Source organism: Mugil cephalus, chromosome 14 (genome assembly GCF_022458985.1).
Source record: "Mugil cephalus isolate CIBA_MC_2020 chromosome 14, CIBA_Mcephalus_1.1, whole genome shotgun sequence".
In the NCBI taxonomy this organism is placed as follows: Eukaryota; Metazoa; Chordata; class Actinopteri; order Mugiliformes; family Mugilidae; genus Mugil; species Mugil cephalus.
This window is the reverse complement of record NC_061783.1, coordinates 17,313,679-17,333,262: the sequence shown is the minus strand read 5'-3', so window position 1 is coordinate 17,333,262 and position 19,584 is coordinate 17,313,679. Positions and strand designations below refer to the sequence as shown.

Below are 19,584 nucleotides of genomic sequence, written 5' to 3'. Positions count from 1 at the left end.
AGAATTTATCAAGTAATTAAGAGAAAACTTTGCACTGACAAAATAATGAATGACACTTCGTGTTCCCCAGAAACACTTGAATTCCTCATATTTTCAACTACAGTTTGAATCCAAATGGCCCATTCTTTCCCTCTGTAGAGATTTTCTTTGCCTTGCTTGTGGGTTTCTGTTGTGGAAAGCGAGCAAAGTTGATTAGGCGATAAAAATACTCTCGTAACACAGCACCTGCCATTATGGAGAGCGGTGGGGAGTCGGGCTTTCTCGGGCGCAGACGAATTAAAAGCACGCGTTCAGACGGGCTTTTTGTGTCAGTACACAAGCAAGAAGGCAGGTCACCCACATGAGCTTGCCTGTAAACCGATCCTCACAGTCTAAGCACATCCTCTGTGCTGGGGTCTTTTTCTGCCAGGATCACACACACTTTCACACACACACACACACACACACACAGTCACACACACACTCACACACACACGTCCATGCACACAGTCACATTCCTGTGCAGACTCTGCGAGGGGCAGGCGCAGAGTGTGCTGGAAGCTTGGAACTGTTCTTCAGAGTGAGCGTCTCTCTCACTCTCCCCAGTCGTTAAGTCAGAGAGCAGAGGAGGAAGGGAAGGCAGACAGACCAGGGGAGGTCTGACGACACCATCCCGGCTCACCCCGCACCTATTTCAAATGCACAGACTGATTCACGCAGCCTCAGACCTGCACCAGACGTTGATTTACTGGAGGAACACCGGGAGGCTGATATCCGAGCTGTCACTGCTCCACAAGAGATGTGTGCAACTTTTCCTGGCTGGGCAGCAACTTTGAAGGAGGTTGTAGCATGAACGTAGCATGAGTGCCGTCTGTGGGAAGAGTCTGCCGGAGCTTCCGACGCTGGAGGTCCAACTTGAGGATGGGCGACGCATGTTTTAGGCCAGCGGTGTTCTTCATCGTTTTCTGATCCAGAATCACCTACTCACACCTAAAGGTAGAAGCGCGCAAGAACTTTATCCGCTCGAGACCAGTTTCTGAGGCCGATACGATGCTGTGGCACCCCTTTGGCCGTCACTTGCTCTCGCTGGCGGCGCTTCTGGTGATTGTGAGCTGCGGAGGAGGGGAACAGCGGAGGGCGACGGATAGCAGCAGCAGCAGCAGCAGCACAGGTGGCAGCAGCAGTAGCAGCAGCAGCAGCAGCAGTAGTAGTAGTAGTAGCACTGGAGGAAGTAGTAGTAGTAGTAGTAGTAATTATAGCAGCAGACGTTTTCATAAGATTCAGCATGGCCAGTGCACCTACACGTTCATCCTACCTGAGGGAGATGGAGCCGGAGGTGGTTCCTGCAAGGAGGAGAAAGCCAGTAGCACGCAGTACAACGCCAACTCTCTCCAGAGGGACGCTCCGCCACCTGAGCCAGACTTTCCCAGCCAGAAGATCCAGCAGCTTGAGCACATTATGGAGAATTATACTCAGTGGCTACAGAAGGTAAGGAGATCAGGTGGTGGTGGGAAGTGCATGCACGAGTGTCCTTTAAAAAAAAATAAAAAATCACCAGAACACGTTGGCTTTTTCCGTTTGACATGATGTTTTCTGAATGGAAGACTTAATTACACTGGGGTTTTCCTGTTTTAATTAGATCTTGTCGTTGCTGCATGTGCATAAGAGCGAAGCCGCTTCCTTTGAAGTGGCCGCGCCGCAGTGTATTTGTTGAGATATTTGTGTTTCCCCGTGGGCGTGCGTGTGGTCTCTGCCGAGAGTCTGTTTGTGGCTTTACTAGAAAACTTGTTTTGGTTTCTGGATGGGGCTCTCAGACTCAGACCGCGCTATGTTTGCTGTTTTCATGTTGCCTACACGCTGTTTGTCAAAGTGTTTGTCAGTGAGAGTGTTTATGACTTTTTTTTTTTTATTTTTTGGGTCGTATGATGCTGCTGTGTGGCCGCATTCAAAATAAAATATGAGAGGACGAAGAATTACACCATGTACTCCCACAGCAGTTGAGAAATGTTCGCCAATCCTGTCCTCATAAACGACTTGTCTAACTCTGTTTCTGAAAAGTCGGCAATTTGGAAAGCTTCTGTTAGTGAAATATGTAAATATAATAACAATAGAAGCTGGAATGAACTGATGAGCTGTTATGCAGCTGTGTACATTAACTCGACTGAATGTTATGTTCTGGATCTCGTGCAGCTGTCTGATTTTCGACCGCTGCGTGTCCCCGTCCGCCGCTCTGCACCAGTGCGGCAAACGCACACCATTCTTTCCTTACCTTCTCTTCTTTTTTTCTTTTTTTTATTTTCTTTCCTGCATAGACGACTGAATTCCACAGATGTCCAGTCGGGTTGCACAGACCATTGGTCACAGTGCAGAGGTAGTTATGTGTCAGTCACCCACAGTTCTCCAGTGGGCTGTCTCTTTAATGGCAGGAAGTCAGAGAAAGCCCCGAGAGACGCACCGAAGAGGAAAAGACACAGAGAGAGAATGCTCCCTTTATTTGTTCAAGTCAAGGACGTGTGAGTTCAGCTTGAAAACTTGGAGACTCGCATCAAAGAATAAAACCCTGAATTTGTTTGATTTGTTTTCAAACATTTCCAATCCTAAGTGTCATTTGGCAAATGTGCAGACTGAACAAATTCCTATTTACTGCTTTTATTCCTACTTTTCTAAAAGTAAAATACGATGTTTGCTGTGTTCAAGTTGGTTCTCGTGCGATGTTGACGATTTGGGAATTGTGAGGCCATGGCTGACATGGTTTGGCAGGAACTCGGATTCTTCAAGCCATGAGACTTTCCTCCGTGTCTCCGAAGAGAGTGAGGCCATCTCCCCGAAACGAACACACGAACCAAATAAACAGACTTCCAAATTCGGCACGCCAGGACTCTCCTGCTCGACTTTTCACAATATTGTCTCTCTTGAATGGGATTAGCCGGTCTGATCCGTGATTAATTGCTTAAAGCTAATGGTTTGTTTTTGTCTACTGGTCATATCGGTCCAGCAGAGCGCAGATAACGTGCAAAGGATTTGATGGATCACGGTGTAACTCGGGGGGGAACAATCAACTATAACTTCATCAATACCACGGGTCTATTCATTAGCAAACCAGCGTGTCCTCCTGAAAATGCCTGAGCTGTGCTGCTGCTGCTGCTGTGTCTGCTTTTTATTTAGACCCCAGAAAGTTTCACTCCTCAGGTTGGAGGAAGAAGTCATTCCTCATCAATTAGCCAAGGCTCTCTGTGCAGTGTGTTATACCGAGATGTTGACTGAGTTTGTAATTAGGGGGAGGTAGCGATGGAGGCCTGTGAATTCACAATCTCTTATTGAGCCTCAGAGCACACAGAACTGCGAGTGAATCCAACCGAAATATAGTGTGCGAGGGATTTTGAGATTACAGGTCAGAATCTGTGCGACATCATCTAATCACTGGGCTGCGTTTCTCAGTTTAGATGTTCAGCAATCCACTGTATATGCTGTGTGTCAACATTAAAGACACGCCATTCTTCAGATATTACTCAAATGTATGTGTGGTTTTACCTTTTAAAGGCAGAAATACACCGATCAGCCATAAAATTAAAATCACATGAAAAGTGAATATTATTGACCATCTTGTGACAATGTTATGCTGGGAAACTTTTCACGTGCATGTTAGTTAGTTGTACCACTCACCTAGACCAGACCAGGCAACCCCAACCCATAGAAAACACACTCCTTGACACACAAAAATGGTTTAGAAACTCAAAAAAACAAAAAACAAAAAAGAAAAAAAAAAAAAAAAAAAAACATGAAAAACACCACAAGGTGTTGACCTGGCCTCCAAATGTACTAGATGTCAAACTGATCATGTTTCTGTGGGATGATCCACACAGACCCCTCCCCTCAACCAATAGGAGCCCAAGACCCCCACTTAAAACATCCTGTCGCCAGACACCACGAGAGCCCCCCCCCCCCAGAAGGCCCATGTCCATTCTCTGATGAGTCACGACTATTTTGGAGGCATAAGGGAGACCTACACAATGTTAGGAAGATGGTCATAATGTTATGCCTAATCGTGTAGGAAAAATAAGAATGAAGTCAGAGGGCTGAAGATAAAATATACAAATGTTTGACCTTTTGCTGATGATGTTTTAGTGTTTTTTACTGCTGAAGTCAGGTCTGAAAACCTGTGTGTGTTTCTGTATGGCTCTGAAAAGCAATCCGTGTGTCAAGAAAGGCCAGAGATGAAATAATACTGGCTTTATCTTCGCTCAGTGGACCACATCCTTCTGTGATAGCGCAAGTGATACTATGAAAACACAACGGCAGCACTAGTAAACTGAAGGTTTGACAAATGAGACGTCTAGAATAACGTTCTCCTCAGTATTAAGGACTGGAGCGTGTGAAAACAATAGTTTCTATTCATTTCTCAACTGATCTGTGAATGAGTCAAACTTTTAATCTGTCTTAGATGTAAGATAGATAGATGTATAAAATAACACACAGCAGAAAAACACAACCACAACTAGGCATATCGGCACCAGAAAGGAATTGGCAATGGCATTTCAGAGGGAGGCTTAAACACACAGTGGTAATTCAGACTAATTATGCTGCATGGGGGGGAACATCAGGATGCAGTTAACATTTTTCATTGGACAGAAGATTAAGTATCCAGACCAGTCTATCTATCTTAATCACGCCAGGCTTTTTACCGCTTGTCTTTAAAGAAAAGCTCGCCCTGATGTTGCTCCAACCAGCCTTGATGAAAGAGGTGGACAGAGGAGACCACTCTAGATAGCACCTCTTTTTCCTTGGTACTCAGTCCAGCGTGGGGGGTAGAAAGTCAGAGTGATGCAGCAAACAGCTGTTGGGGGAAGCATTCTAAGTCTGAGATCTTTGCTCTGTCCACCCAGGGTAGAGTATATGGACCCTGATAACATTCCTGACCAGTAAAAGGTGGCTTGTGTTTGTCCAAGGATTATGACTCTGGCCTGACGGCAAGGTGAGGAGCCGCGGAAAGGCTTTCTAAACGAAACCTTTGTGGGGTTTTGCATAACTCTGGATGTGAATCAGAGAAAGAATATACCCATGTATCAATAAAAGCAACAGATGGACTATAAAACAGCAGGTAGCTGAATCAGTGTGGTTCAGCATTGTGGTTTATGAGAGATTGAGCAATAAAATCAAAAACGGTGAAAAGAACAGACCCCCTCACACAATGAGCATTAGCGTAAAAAATAATGAAGTAATTTTGGTGTTAAATTCCCCCTGTGTGGCTATTTATAATAATCCACAAAATATACAGGCCTTAAGATTAATGTAACATGCTATATTAATAATAAATACAGATGATTCCTTTAAATCTAAGAAACTGTGATAATTAAGAACCATTTTACAGCATCGTGAAGAGGCTCTGGGCACCTGATTTTATTTATTTATTATTTTTCATGTAGCCATGAAATCGTTTTCATGCATTTTCACCCAAAGCTAGCCACATTGAAACTCTTAACGCACGTCAAGCTCAGCCAATGTCTGAAAGACATTATCAATAACCACCAGACACAAAGCTACAGGGTGTGCAGCCTTACCATAAAACAGATGTTTATTCTTGCAGTTATAAGAATGCAAACCCCTCTGCAGCCTACATAAAAATCTACAGGAATGATCAGAGTGCTAACAGCTAATTCTGTTCTTACGTTGTTTTTTTTTTTTTTTTTGGAGTATAGAACATGTTCTGCTTTTTACCACTGTGATGTGCACAGGCACCAAAATAACTCTACATGTTCATCTCCTAGGGAGCTATCAGTCATTCCGGTTTGTTTTCTCCCCACGGTGTTGTGGGATGTGCCCCTCACCGATGGCGTCGCTTGGAAACACATCTACGGGAGTCTTCAGGCAGGTTGACCCAAAGTCAAAAACCAGTTGCGTGTTGGGAAAAATTGGCAGCAGTCCAGCAATGAATGAGCAAGAGGATCAGCAACATGAATGTACTCTAACTGCACCGTATGAAAGGAAAACATACATTTCTAGAAGGTTGTATCCAATTTTTTTGGAGCAGTGCCAAAAAAATGCAAATTTTCTTTGTGGAGAACTGAAGAAGCTACTCTGAATTGAAGATGAGCGGCAAAGTGTCTTCAAGAAACTCTACAAGTCCAGTTGCCTTTTTAAACCTTTTGGATTTTCTGTTTCAGAATTCTGTTAATTATAGCCTAGAGTGAAGCTCTAGTGAACTAAGGGATAATGAGCTCGGATGGTCGCTGCCAATAAGTTTCATTTTGGAAATATGTAAATTAAGCAAAATTTACTAAGCAAAGGGCCCCTTGTGAAAATTTGTGAAAGTACAATGAAGAGATTCCTCACTCATAGATGGTCCACTAAGAAGCCACATTCTATTACACTTCATGAGCAAAACAGGCCACAGTAAAAAAATAAAACATAAAAAAGTTGAGCCACTCAAGCAAGTTAAGCTTAATATAATAAAAACAGCAAACCTCTATACACCAATAAATAAAACAGATATTGAGTGTTTCTAAACTGTTTACTTTAATGAAAACGATACTAAAATAATGCTTATTTAACATCACAGTCTCACACTTCTTAGCATAACACCTAATATACTTTAAATAATAACAGTTTATTCACAGTAACAGTCACAGCCTATTGAAAACTTTATTAATCAGTTTTTATGAGACATTTGGGGGGGCCCTGGAAATCTCTGCACCCCAGGCAATGGCCTGTGTAGTCTATGTGTTGCAAATCACTGAACTGGCTGTATAAAAACCAATTGACTTACTTATCTGATGCATGTAGACCAATTAAAGCTTCTAAAACCTGACAAATATCTACATATTACACATGCTTTATTTGGCGTATTGAATGGGAATCTGCTGTTTTCATGACCTTTACACGGACAGCTAGTGCACAACTATCAAAATCGGTGTAGCAGAACCCAACATATTTGTCTTTTTTATTTCACACTCTCTTTTCCTCTGAGCTTCCCTGACGAAAAGGTCACGCTGAGTTAAGGGTGCACGGGATACTTTCAGTTTTCCGGAACACGCATCACACAGCACATGAAAATATCCTTTCTGCTTCTTTAATATTTCAGGGACAATGAATGTTTTTGGCGCAGACAGACAAAATCCAAAGCCAAATGCTCTATCTGCTCTTGGGAGTGAAAGTAATAGATCTTCTCATTTTCCTCCTGGTGGAGACAGTAGGAAGTGGCTGAGAGCAGCATTTCTTGAGAAAGACGACCCCTGCCAAACTAAGCTGTTGAACAAAAGGGAGGGAGAGGAGGGGATGGGGGGACCATCCGCGGCGTCTTATCCCTGTGAAATTCCCATCTTTCTGCCTCTTCATGAACATGGATTCTCATAAAGGATATACGACATGTGGGCAGCACCTTGTTTCCTTTCCATATTGGGAGTTCAGACCAATATGTTTCTCTACTTAATGCTATCAGAGGGCCACACAGCATGTCTGGGGACCCAAGGAGAAACCTCTATTTTAGTGTTGACTTCCTCCATCAGAGTTTATTTGCACTGACAATCCGGGCCAAAACTAACAATCGGATGATACATAAAGGCGAAAAAATGTTCAGAGGAATAGAAAGTTCTTCCTTTCTGACCCCAAAACTTGTAAAAAGGAAACCGTAGAAATTGTGGAAAGACAACCCAATAACAGCTTCCCGAAAAGCTGTGCTGGTTGCACTTGTGCAATGAGTGCAAGCGAAAAGGAAAGGGAGCCCTCAGCTCAGCATGCTGTGGGAATAAGGAAAAACATTACAGGCAATGATTTGGTATTTCCACGCGGGCGCGAAAATGGAGCCTGACGCTGTTAAGATTTTCAGGAAAAGGGGACATTTAGTAGTTTTGTCACGCTCAATATGGCAAACTACTTTGTTTCGAGGCTTTTTTTTTCTCTTCCCCCCGTGAGTCATATTTCGTTCAGCCGATGGCCCCCGAACATGCTGGCAGATTTGATGCTGAGCAGGCAGGTACAGTACACCTCCGTCTTTTTAAAGCTCAATGGATGAAGCAGTAAAATTCTTTGGTTGCCTTGAATCTGTCAAGCCTCCCTTATTGCAGCAGTAAAGCAAGCGTTCGGTTCCCTTTCCATCATTCATTTTAGCGAATGACTCTCTGGTGGCTACTTTAAAGGGGGATTTATTTTGTTTTAATTACGAGGTTATACATTTGGCTGAATGCAGGTAGAATTTACGATATTCTTGCTGTTGTCGTTAGCTTGTAGCTTGGCACCCGCTGATGCATCAGAGGAATACGTTTCCTCTGATAGGTTTGTGTTTTCATGCACCCTCGAGTACATTCACTCCTGGAATGGTGCTAATTTTTCTTCATTAGGTCGCTGTAGGTATTATGAATGCATGTTCTCTGCCGTTCGTCAATCCAGCATGGGACTAATTTGTTCCGTTTTGAAGGAAATGAACTATGAACACAAAATTTAAGTATAGTTCTTGGACCGTTGATCAGTGTGGGGGGCCATTTTCATCTTTCTGTTAGCTCCAATTTGGACTCTATCAACTACAGGCAAATATCTGACCCTTTATCTGCAAAATGTTTCATTATATTTACCAGTTATTGCTCATTTTCTGCTTGATATTTAGAATTAAACTTGCTAAAAAATGGCAATTGCTGATGAAAATTTTAAAGTTGGAGACAATAAAACCAAAACAAAGAGCTGAAAGATACTAAAATGCTCTGTAGAGCTGAATGAGTGTAAAATTGCCTCATAATTGTCCAAGTTGGTAACTTGGAATGAAACTTGTCAAAGTAAGTTGTTGTTCGATCTATTGTTATTATACAAACATTTAGCACCTTTAAGATAATCTGTTCAGATAAACAGGGGCATCACTAGGTTTTAAGGAGAGGGGAGGCTTAGTCCCCAGGAGATGCACTGGATGTAAGCGAACATAGCATGCAAGCACAAAATTCCACAAACAGCTAATAAAGACTGAGACTTTATTTATTATTATTTCAATTGTTTCACACTGTAACAATGAAAAACAGTGACTGTAACTAATCAACATAGAGGCTAATGCCATGACTTTCGCTCACAACACAATAATTGTTATCACCTCTACAGCAAACCTACAAGCAAATATGAAAAGTGGAACGGATTGGATAAGGACGCATTGAAGGGGCTTGCTCTACCTAACAGTATGAAGTGAAGGAAAACAGGTTTATGATCATATGTAGGATATCATATATAATTATTTATTTAAACTCATATTCTGGCCACTTTATATTGAAATTGTCGGCACTTTTTTGTAAAATAAATAAATAAATATACACAAAGTTATTTAGGGGAGCTTAAGAATCTTTTAGGAAGCCTAATGACTCCTTTCATGTATCCCACAGTGGATATAAATCCAGTCATTGTCCAGCAGATCAGACCCATATTCAGCTTTCTTTCAGCTTGATCTCCCGCAGCGGCCTTTTTAGCTCCACTATGTTAGCAGCTACTCGCTAACTTTGTGTATCTACTACCCTTTCACACACAGGAGTTCATTTGATCCACTGTTAGAATATGGATTGTAGTTAATATTTTGAGATAATAGCTACATGTGGAAGTTTTATTCTACAGAGGTGTTTGCATTTCTTCCTCTTGAAAGAATGAGTATAAATAACATTATTTCAGGCAGGCAAGTGTAAGCCATTAGCAGTGAGTGTGTAAGTTATGGTCAGAAGAGTTTCCAAAAGCACAAGGTTCATGTCTGCATGTCTGCCGCTGTTAAGGTTGAGTGATTATGAGCCAAATATAAGATAATAACGGTGTAGATAGAGGGAAACATTAGACAATGCAGTCAATCTGTGCGCCACGGTTAGCGTACAAGTAATGTGTTTTTGCAGCCTGCAGGAAATCACGACGGTGTTTGAACCTATTTCAGTCCCTGGCTCTTATCTTCATTGTATTTTTGTTTTATAATGACGCTTGATAAACAGAATAGATGATAATATTACTCACCCGTATCTGCTGCTATTTATTATCTTCCAGACCTCGGCTCATTTTGGATGGTAAGGCTGTAAATCGAGGCTTGATGAAGGTCGAGGGAACCGAAAATTGTATTTTTTTTTTTTTAAACGAATGTGTGTTTGGAAATCGGAGCCCGCTGGAGTGGATGCGGCAGGACGTCTTGCGCAGTGTGAATTTACAATAATGTGTCAGTCACTTTCTTTTACAGCTGCTTTACTTCCAGGAAAAGATAACTCTGAGAAAACACGCATGCCTCGTGTTGCTGATTCTGGCAAAGGGCAGGAGAGTGAAAAATGCGAATACGCCGTTTCAGTGCTCTCGCTGCATGCCTCATTTTATGTTCATCCAGTTGGGAGTTTACTCTTACGTTGTGCTGTTTGAACTCCGTCTATGTCATGATTATAAATCCCAAATTTAATTGTGTAAATCCCGTGGAGTCGGGAGAAAAATTCAGACTTTCTCCGACATTCTTAGTGGATGTCTTTGTCTGTCAGCGCCGGGGAGCCTTCCAGGGGCTTTGGAGAACAGTGTTGTTTCACCTTGTTTGGAGTTGGGCCCTGCAGGACTGTGTGATTTCAAATTGAAGAAACAAAAGAATCACAATCAGATGCTCGAACATGAGAAGAAAAAGGCTGCGGAGTGGTGGAAAACTGTAGACAAAGAGAAGCAGTTGTGGACGAGATAGCGAATGAAAGATAAACACTTCTACTCCCTCGCGGTGCAGGCTAGATAGATCTTCAAGTGAATGATGATTGGCCCTGTTGTTTTTGTTGTGATCTTGCGGCGGCGGGATATGAGCCGCTTGCTCTTAAGGCCTCACGTTGCCTCGCGTGTTTGTTTAATGTCTTTTTGTCGTGTGGCGCGGGTGAGAGAAAAGATGCGGTCGGTGATTATTGTGTGCCGTACTGACGGTTTCAAACGCACGCATCCTGATGGAAAGCGGTCCAGAGCCCAGAGCCCAGAGCTGAGGCTGTTTATAACCCGACTCTATTTTTCTTCGGGTGGTTTGGACGCTGGAGTGTTTTGGGTTTCCCGTTTATTGGTGAAGTGCTGTAACTAGTGTGACACCTCAATCAGCCTGCATACAAACACGCTCGTAACCATCTTTAGAGCTGTGTTTGTCTTGCCTTGGACCAGGCTTCTCACATTTCTTATAATACCAGGTTTGGAGGAAGCACACTAGCCGCGTTTACATAGAGACTTTTTTCCTCGTTCTGATTGAAGGTTTCAGGTCAATTGTTTGCATGTGAGGTGATCTATTCTGATCTGATGTTTACATGTGCCACTACTTTCAATCAGAACAGGCATTTTACAGACGCGTGACATACGCAGATCGATGAAAACATCACGACCGATCTCTCGTCCAATCAGCAGTAGTTGCTATCGCTTTTATACTTTTATTATTAAAGCAGCTTGATATTGTGTAGTTTAACCTTATAGTAGCTAGTCTTCAAGCCGGTTCAAGCAGTGACGAAATTGTTCCACGCTTTGGTCTATTAAAGACAGAACATGCACAGACAGACCACAGCCTGACTTTGTTCTGATTCACATACATTCACATGATTTTCGATTGCTTTGGGAAAAGGAATATTCTACCCCTGTTTATTCCAGTTGAGGTGTTTCCGTATTGTTATCAGAATACTTGGCTCCATGTAAACCGAGCTACTGACTACAGCTAAGAAGTAGAGAGACACTGAACTGTGTCACCCCCTGGATATTTCGTATGTTCAGAAATAACACACTCAGTAACACAGTAAAACGTAGGTTTTCAACAGTGGATCCTTGACCCCTAGGGGCTTCGTGGAGGTACTACAGAGGGGTCGCAAAATCTTTGGTTGATTAGACATTTATATATATATTCCCCCCGCCAATTTCAAAAGAGCCTTTTTGCATTTTCTGTGACACCTCACCAACATTTAAGTAACAAGAAGCCGTAACACATCACTTCACATGCGGGCAAGTGAAGTTACTTAGTTTGTTAATTAATGGCAGTTATTAACAAAATCTTCCCGATATATTGACGACTTATTATGTTTACATAGCTAACGCGTTAGCACGTGTACATTATTACCTATTTACACTTTCAGATAATGGCAACCTTGTGAAAATAACATATACTTAGCCCTATATTTGTAGTCTGTACCGCTTATGAGATTTGTCCACTGTTTTAGTCAGTGGACAGAACACAACACTAAGACCCACAACTAAAAACACATCAATGTGCCCACATTACATTTTTATTTCTTAAGAAAATAGTTTTTTTTAAACGTTCTCCAAATTTACTTCTTCTTCCTCGCACTAAAACAAATGGAAAAAATCTGGAGTCGTCATTATTCATAGGTTATTATGCTGTTGTGTTACTGGTCCGGCACGCTTGAGATCAAACTGGGTTGTATGTGGCAAAAGAACTAAAATGAGTTTGACACCCTTGTGGTAAACCGTTACAGACGTGGGTTTATTGGAGCCGTCTTGACTCAGATCAGATCAGAACAGTTTCTTCGTGATGGATTGAGCTGCTACCTGCATGCTGAGCACACTGAAGGTAGTGGGACTGAACCAAAAAAGGTTAGCGACACTGAAATGCTCAGTAGCAACTACGAACGGGATTTAACTTCCGCACTCTTACATTTGGTCCCTTGAATACTAAAAAAAAAAAAGTTAAGGTTAAAGTTAAATCCGATTGCTGCAGGTGATTTTTAGCAAGCGTCAGACCAGTAGTCGACAAGGGAGCGAATAAATGGAGCAATGAATCCAAAGTCCAGCCATTTCTTCTTAGGGTGTATCATAGTAGCCGGCAGTCTGACTCTAAAATGTGCTGCTGCATGGTGAGCTGACAGAAATGAACTCATAAATCTGTCGTTGATCAAACAGATGGATGGGCTTTTTGGGCCCGCGTTTACAACAGAGCTCGTTACAAATGGTTCCTGATGTTTATTTAAATCGACATGTTTGCCGTGGTTCTGAGATGGAGAGGGCGATCCCCCGTGTTTGAGTGTGAGCGTCTGCATACACGCGCGCGCGTACGCACGTCACATTCTGTGTCACTTTCTGCCAATGTGTTTGGACGAGGCGACCTTTCGGCTTAACCGACGGCCTGCGAAGAATCGAGGACAGAGGAGAGGCCCGTCAAGTAGCGCTTCCTTGATGCACTGAGATGCGTTCATCTTGGTGATGCATAATGTCTGCTGTGATGTCTGAGAAAAGGATGCAAACAACTGTTATTGCCACAAGAAAGAAGAGAAGTCTAATGTTACCAAGCACCGGTACGCAGCAAATTAGCTTGAATACTTTCAAGATTAGGTAACTTTTTTTAAGTGGCAAAACAATCTCAGCTTGAGGCCCCCGATATCACATGATCTTCATTAGCAAGAGTCGGGCCTCTTTTTTTCACTCAAGCGCAGAAGCTTGCATTTCCATTTTTTCTGAGCGCTATGAGATCTCGTTAATGCAAAGTGTGCTTTTGACTTTAGTAACATCATTTAAAAACTATAAATCTCTATAAATCCATACAGTTGGTTCTTGCGACATCCTCACAGTGATCGTGAAATGGGGAAAACGCTAAGAAATAGAGTGTGTCCTTCACGCCTCTCTAAACCTTAATTAGAGATGTGACACGTCCAGAAATAAAAGCCCGACGGATTGCCGTATTTGCTTGAAGTTAAATGCGTGACTCACAAGTGAGAAACACAAGTGTGTGCATTATCCCCGTCTTCGTCCGTCGTCGGCTGGGCGTCGGAAAGGAGCAAGCGGTTGCGAAGGTGCACCGCAGCCACGATACAGTGGCGGCTACGGACGAGCTGCTCATTATCACTGACAGCAGCATCTATCCAGCAGCTGTGGAGAGCTGCAGGTCAGACCGAAGCCGTTTCATGTGGGGGGGCGTCTTATGGGAATCACTTAAGGAAAATTCAGACCCAAACACACACACACACACGCAGTTTAAAGCTGCCACTGCTGTGATATATGGTCCAGGGTGGGTTAGCCACTAACAAATGCAACAGTGGGAGAGTGCAAAATGACTCATAAGTAACATAATCTGGAACTGATGCGATAGCGCCGGTGCGTCTTGGGTGTTTCACGGGGAAAGCAAAGAGGAGCCTGTAAGAAAGAAGTAGAGGAGAGCCGACACATGGAGATAGAGAGATACAGCGGGAGGCAGAAGGAGAAAGTGAGAAAAGCTGCAGGGCTGTGGTTGGCTTGCGCTGTGCTGATTGTAACCAGGGACAACTACAGAAATGGTTTATAAACTGTGGAGTCCTCGCTTAATGGGATGTTACGACGAAAGATAAACACCAATGTGACGTTGAGGGAAACAACCCTTGTCATTAAACGCCCATTCATTTTGATTAGAAGAGACACCCGGCTTGATAGATAACGGTGCTGGCACACGCACTGGAACGCTGGAAATATTTTCCCTGATGTTTTGCCCGACTGGGAGGTTTAACATACAACATAAAGTTTCTGTCATGGCTTAGCTTCAAAGAAAACATGTCATTTTGCATCTATTTCTGTAACTTTTTTGGCAGAGGAATCCCCTGTTGTGATGTTCGGAGGGTACACTGGAATGCTGTCTCAAATATTTGGATGTTAAAAGCTCCTCCAGGGATCGTGGTTTTATGATATCCTTGTGTGCTTCGGTACAAGGGGCAGACTGACATGGCCGGCAGCAGTGACTCAGATTTCCATGTTGGACAACTGAACCACAGTGTCTACTGTGACTGCCCCTCTGCTGGTACTCTGACTCAACAAGCAGGTCCGGGTTTGTTTGGTTGTTTGGTTTTCGTTGTGCATTCCCATGTCTTGGGTGAATGCATGTACTTCCTCTCCCATACGGCCAGAAAAGCGTAATTAATTGGAGCACTTTTTTGACGTTGCAGAGCTGGGCTGTAACCGGAAGATTTGTGAAAATATACATTCACGAGAAGGCTTTACGTCACTGCATTTGTTTTCATTTACTATTGAAAGAAGCCGTGCGATGACTCTGATCACGGGTCTTGCATGCGTTTGAGGTAAAAGTCGTATTTTACAGACGTTCAACGTTTTTTTCAACATCTTTCAGGCCAAGGACCCCCAAACTGATGGAGAGATTAAGTAGAGTATTAAACTCTATTTAATCTATTAAATAGACTAGGCTATTTATAAATATACATTATTATTATAATTTTGCATTCAATATTAAACTATTCAAATCATACACAGGCTCAAAGTCAGTCTAGTACACAATGCGCCATACTCAAGTCTAGTATGGCGCATTGTGTATGAAACAGTTCACTGTTGAGACAGCTTTTGTATCGCGAAGTGAGTGATGTGCTGACAGAAAGATAGTCGTCTTCTGCCTCCATTCATCCCTTTACTAAAATATTTTGGATTCATGTTAATGTGTATTTAAAGAAATTAAAATTTGTGGGGAAAATTAAAAAAAAAAATATATATAAAATGTCTAATCAACCAAAGATTTTGCAACCCCCCCCCCCATGCAGTACCTCTGCTTATCCCCTTCATCTATGGTATATAAAACTAAATGCGCATTGTGACGGGAATTAATTATTTTTCAGTCACACTAAAGGAATTAGATTTGTTTTTTAAAGATAAAATGGAGGTGAAAAAGTGTTCCCACAATTCACAGATGTTTTATCTAGTCTCTATGTATTGACTGGCTGGATCTAAAAAACAAGTTACTTACAGCTTCCAAAGTCCAAAAACAAAAGTCCGAAAGTCTTTCATTTCACATATGGTTTGGTTTCAATACCATCTTAGAATATTTTTCCCTCATGCCATATACTGTTTTAGTACTGAAACAAGTATTAGAGATGTAGTATTATTACCCCTGTCTAGACCAACACCAAATTGAATTTTGAATGTGAAAACAAGCACTGTCCAACACAGTTGTACCAATATCAATAAAAGAAAAGCAAACATTTCTGTTGGATGTCCTCAAGCGTGCTACAAAACTCCAGTTCAAGGCTGAGCACTTTGTCCATTTCACTTTTCTTCTCCTTTTTTTCTTTTTTTGGGATGTCAAGAGAAAGTCCTTGCTCTTCATAACACAAAGCTGTAATTTGTACATCTCATTCTGCTTTTGTGATGAATTGGCTTTTACAGAAGACTCCCTTTGATTATTCTCACACTGGGGTTTGTAGTCCATCACTGAAGGTACGTCTCGTAGACATAACACTGTCTCTGGATTTGATTTAACAGGTCCTTTCAAGTTCCAGCGTTCACACGGCGGTTTCTGTTAAAGATGGCGAAAGTTAAATGTAGACTATGTGAAATTTATGTCTGGGAACTAAGTGACAGCAGTAAATAAATAGCAGCAACTGCACCGCCAGCCTCTTTCGTCAATTCTCAGGGTTTTCAAGTTTTTCGTTCATTTGACCCCATGACGAAAGTTGTAAATCAAATGTGACTCACCTCGCTTTCAATTTGGAATGTTGTGTTACAAAATTATGATTTATCACAACATCCGTAACATTTAATTCACATCTTTCGTTGAGGTTTTCTTGTAACTTTTGTTGTAACTTAAAGTAAATCAGACACATATGAAGTTCATTTGAAAATCGTCACATCGGTATTTATTATCGCTTATCAACGTGTCTGATCAAATCAGCTTTATTGGCCATATATGTACATTTGTTCTCATTTAACCTATGCATTTGTGCACTCCTGGAGTGGTGGGCAGCGATGCAAGGCTCCTAGGGGGCAGTTCGTGGGGTTTGGGTGCTTGCTCACGTAACCTCAGGCATTTATAAACAGGGGATTTGAATCAATGACCCTACGGCCCCAATGTTGGTCCTCTAATCGCCATTCATTTAGTTGAACTGTAAACACAGAATAATGATTAACAAAAGCGTGCAAACGGAAAAATATTTGACAAAATGTGGAAAATATGAAAATCTCTTTGGCCCTAACTGTTTGCCCTGGCTAACAATATTTGTTCTTTCACCGAAACATCACTCAGCCTAGAAAACTTTACCAGTCAAATATTCATACTTTTATTGTCTGCCCTGCTGACAAACCGTTGTGACAGAAACAAAATTTGAGGTGTAAGAAATGGAGTGCCTCCGAACTTGCCAAACAACTTTTGTGCAATTCAAACCATGCATCGTGATTTATTTGGAGGAATTGTTGATTTGCTTTCAGGTTGTATACACACAGTTCGTGATTTCCCTGGAAATGCACAACTGAAACACAGTTGATATCAACACAATAGCGTCTTGACAGGAAAGCAAAAGGGGGAAGAAGAAAAGTCGTGAATGGGGAGAAGGAGAGAAATCTTGGGACGTGGAGGGTGGGGTAAGACCTAGCATCAAATTTATAAATCTGCAGAAAGCAAATCTTTCTTTATCCTACATGATATCTTGCGATCCACTAAGCTGGTACATCTGTCAGTTCTTAAAAGGACACAACATTTACACATGTGTTACAATTGTGCTAATACCTAAAATGCAACCTTGGAAGATAGTCTTGTTTAAACACCATTTCCAATAAACCAATAAAAGCAAAAACAATTCTGCTTTCAAATGGAATCTGTGTGGGAGCAGAAGCTGCTTGGCATCAAGTAGCTAGGAAATTGTCTGTGTCTGGAAGCTACAGTTTAGCGAGCTAATGACGGGTCACTTAATGTAGGAAATGGAAAGGCATAATGAAAGGATCAGGTTGTTGGAAATGTCATCAGTTTTCCTCAGACATATGGTGAAGCTATGAAGAGAACTCTGTAAGACTTCAACAAACACATAGCAACTCACAAACTGGGACCTCAGTAACATTTCCAGGTACGAGGTCAAGACTGCATTTGAAGGTTGCATTATCATCACACTTCTATGGTGGAGATGAGACTACAAATGAGTTGTGGGATTGTGGCTGATTCAGAATATCTGTAACAACTCCATATATAGAGATAATAAGAGACTACAACTAGGAGCTTGATAAAACAGCACTAAAAGAAAGCCTTTGGCAAAATCAAGACCCTTTTTCATAGATGTGTCCTTTTCTGTTTATTACAAAATAATATGTTTGTTAAAAACAGGAAGGGGTCCATTTCCTGCAGCACCTGCTATAATGGACAGTGTGTTGCGTGAAGAAATCTCCTGGAGGGATTACGTTATACACAAAGACTAAGACAAGATGGTTAGGTAATCATCTCGCGAGCAAGACGTACAAGGCAAAGACATCACAGTCTAAATGTGCCAAGCCTACTTAAGCTTGCTAAACTTAAACAGCTGCAAAAGTCTTGAATTCAAGTGGCAAAATGACCTCCTGTCGTATGTTTGTTTCCCTCTGACGTCGTTCTGTGAGAGGGAAGAAATGTGGCTGCAATTGAGTAACGCCGGCACGTTGGCCACCGGGGCGAAGGTCGAGGAGGTCAGCCGTGAGTTCAGACGGAGTTGTTACTTACCTAATCTTGACAGAGACCCTAAAACAGCTTCAAGGTGGATTTAAAAACAAACAGCTTTCTGACATATGTGTAGTCGCCTCAATAGAAGTTGCCTATATATCTCTATATCGCACAAAACCTGGACAGAGGCAGCATGGTGAGTGAGGGTAACACCTCCTTAAGCCCTACTACAGTGAATTATAGACGCAGGTTTTAAAGAGGTGGATCAAACTCGCCTTCCACTGTCAGTGCGGGATAAGAATTTGCTGGTGTTCTTCCCAAGGTGGCTTGCGGTACATTCGGAGGTGCTGATTTGGGGGGTAGGTGACGGTGGATAATAGCCCCCTGAGCTTTTGTCCATTAAAGTGGTCTCTAATAGATCCATGCCTGAGCGAAAGGGAGGCATCCCAGGAGCCAGACCGCCACAGTAACAACACCACCTCCCCACACACACAGAGCTGGAGATAAGCAGAGACGTGACAGAGCTCGACCAGTAAGCGTTTTATGAAGTCCAGGCCGACGTTTTTCTTACTTCCACAGTGTCTCTCAGCGCTGCCACTGCTGCTGTTTAGAAAAAGATCAAAACCCCTTTCGGGAATGGAAGTAATGCTCAATGGGACATGTCAGGAAAGTGGTAAACATTCGCATTAATCTCCAACAGTGGTCGTTGGGAGTATCATCTTGAGGGATTATCTTGTTCTTGGTTCTCAAGCAATGGCAATTTAGCAGCTCTGCCATGATAAAGCACAGGATATGTATGTTGGGGATCACAGATGGCCTGTTCGCATGTGATTGTTTCTATGACAATTGGCAACCTAAACCCTTAGTTTTTAAAGTTTACATCCAGGTCATCTACGTCCTAGACAGTCTAAACTGCTTTTCTGCTGATTAACAGCCAATTGTGCCTCGTAAACTCTGTCTATCTTTCTCTGCCTGCAGGATGTTGAATTGTGAGGGTGCACTTAAGGCGCAAATGGATCCCTAAAGCTAGGACGTCATCATTAGTGAAGTCACAGGCTAGCCGTATCCAACCAGACTCAGCCAAACGTACCACTTTAAACCCCGTATGTCTCTGGGTGAAGTAGCACTTAAGAAAACATAAACTTTGTTTGTGCAACTCTCACTTAACAAACAGTGATTTTGTCAGACCAGAGGGTAGGTTTTAGTAGTGGCAATAAGAAGAGCGTAGTGTTGTTACACCTCCTGGAATAAATCACCAAAAGCCACATGTACTTCTATTTTGCTCAAGTGAATTCCTTTCTGAT

At 42.2% G+C, this 19,584-nt stretch overlaps 1 protein-coding gene across 1 annotated transcript in view; it reads left to right on the top strand.

Moving 5' to 3' along the window:
• Positions 1-551: 551 nt before the first annotated feature.
• angpt1 (angiopoietin 1) overlaps positions 552-19,584 on the top strand; it is a 53,586-nt gene continuing 34,553 nt past the window's right edge. Inside the window, exon 1 of the mRNA XM_047605512.1 lies at positions 552-1,467. Within this exon, the coding sequence (XP_047461468.1) occupies positions 1,030-1,467 (438 nt within the window). The 5' untranslated portion in view covers positions 552-1,029. The remainder of the gene's footprint in view (positions 1,468-19,584) is intronic.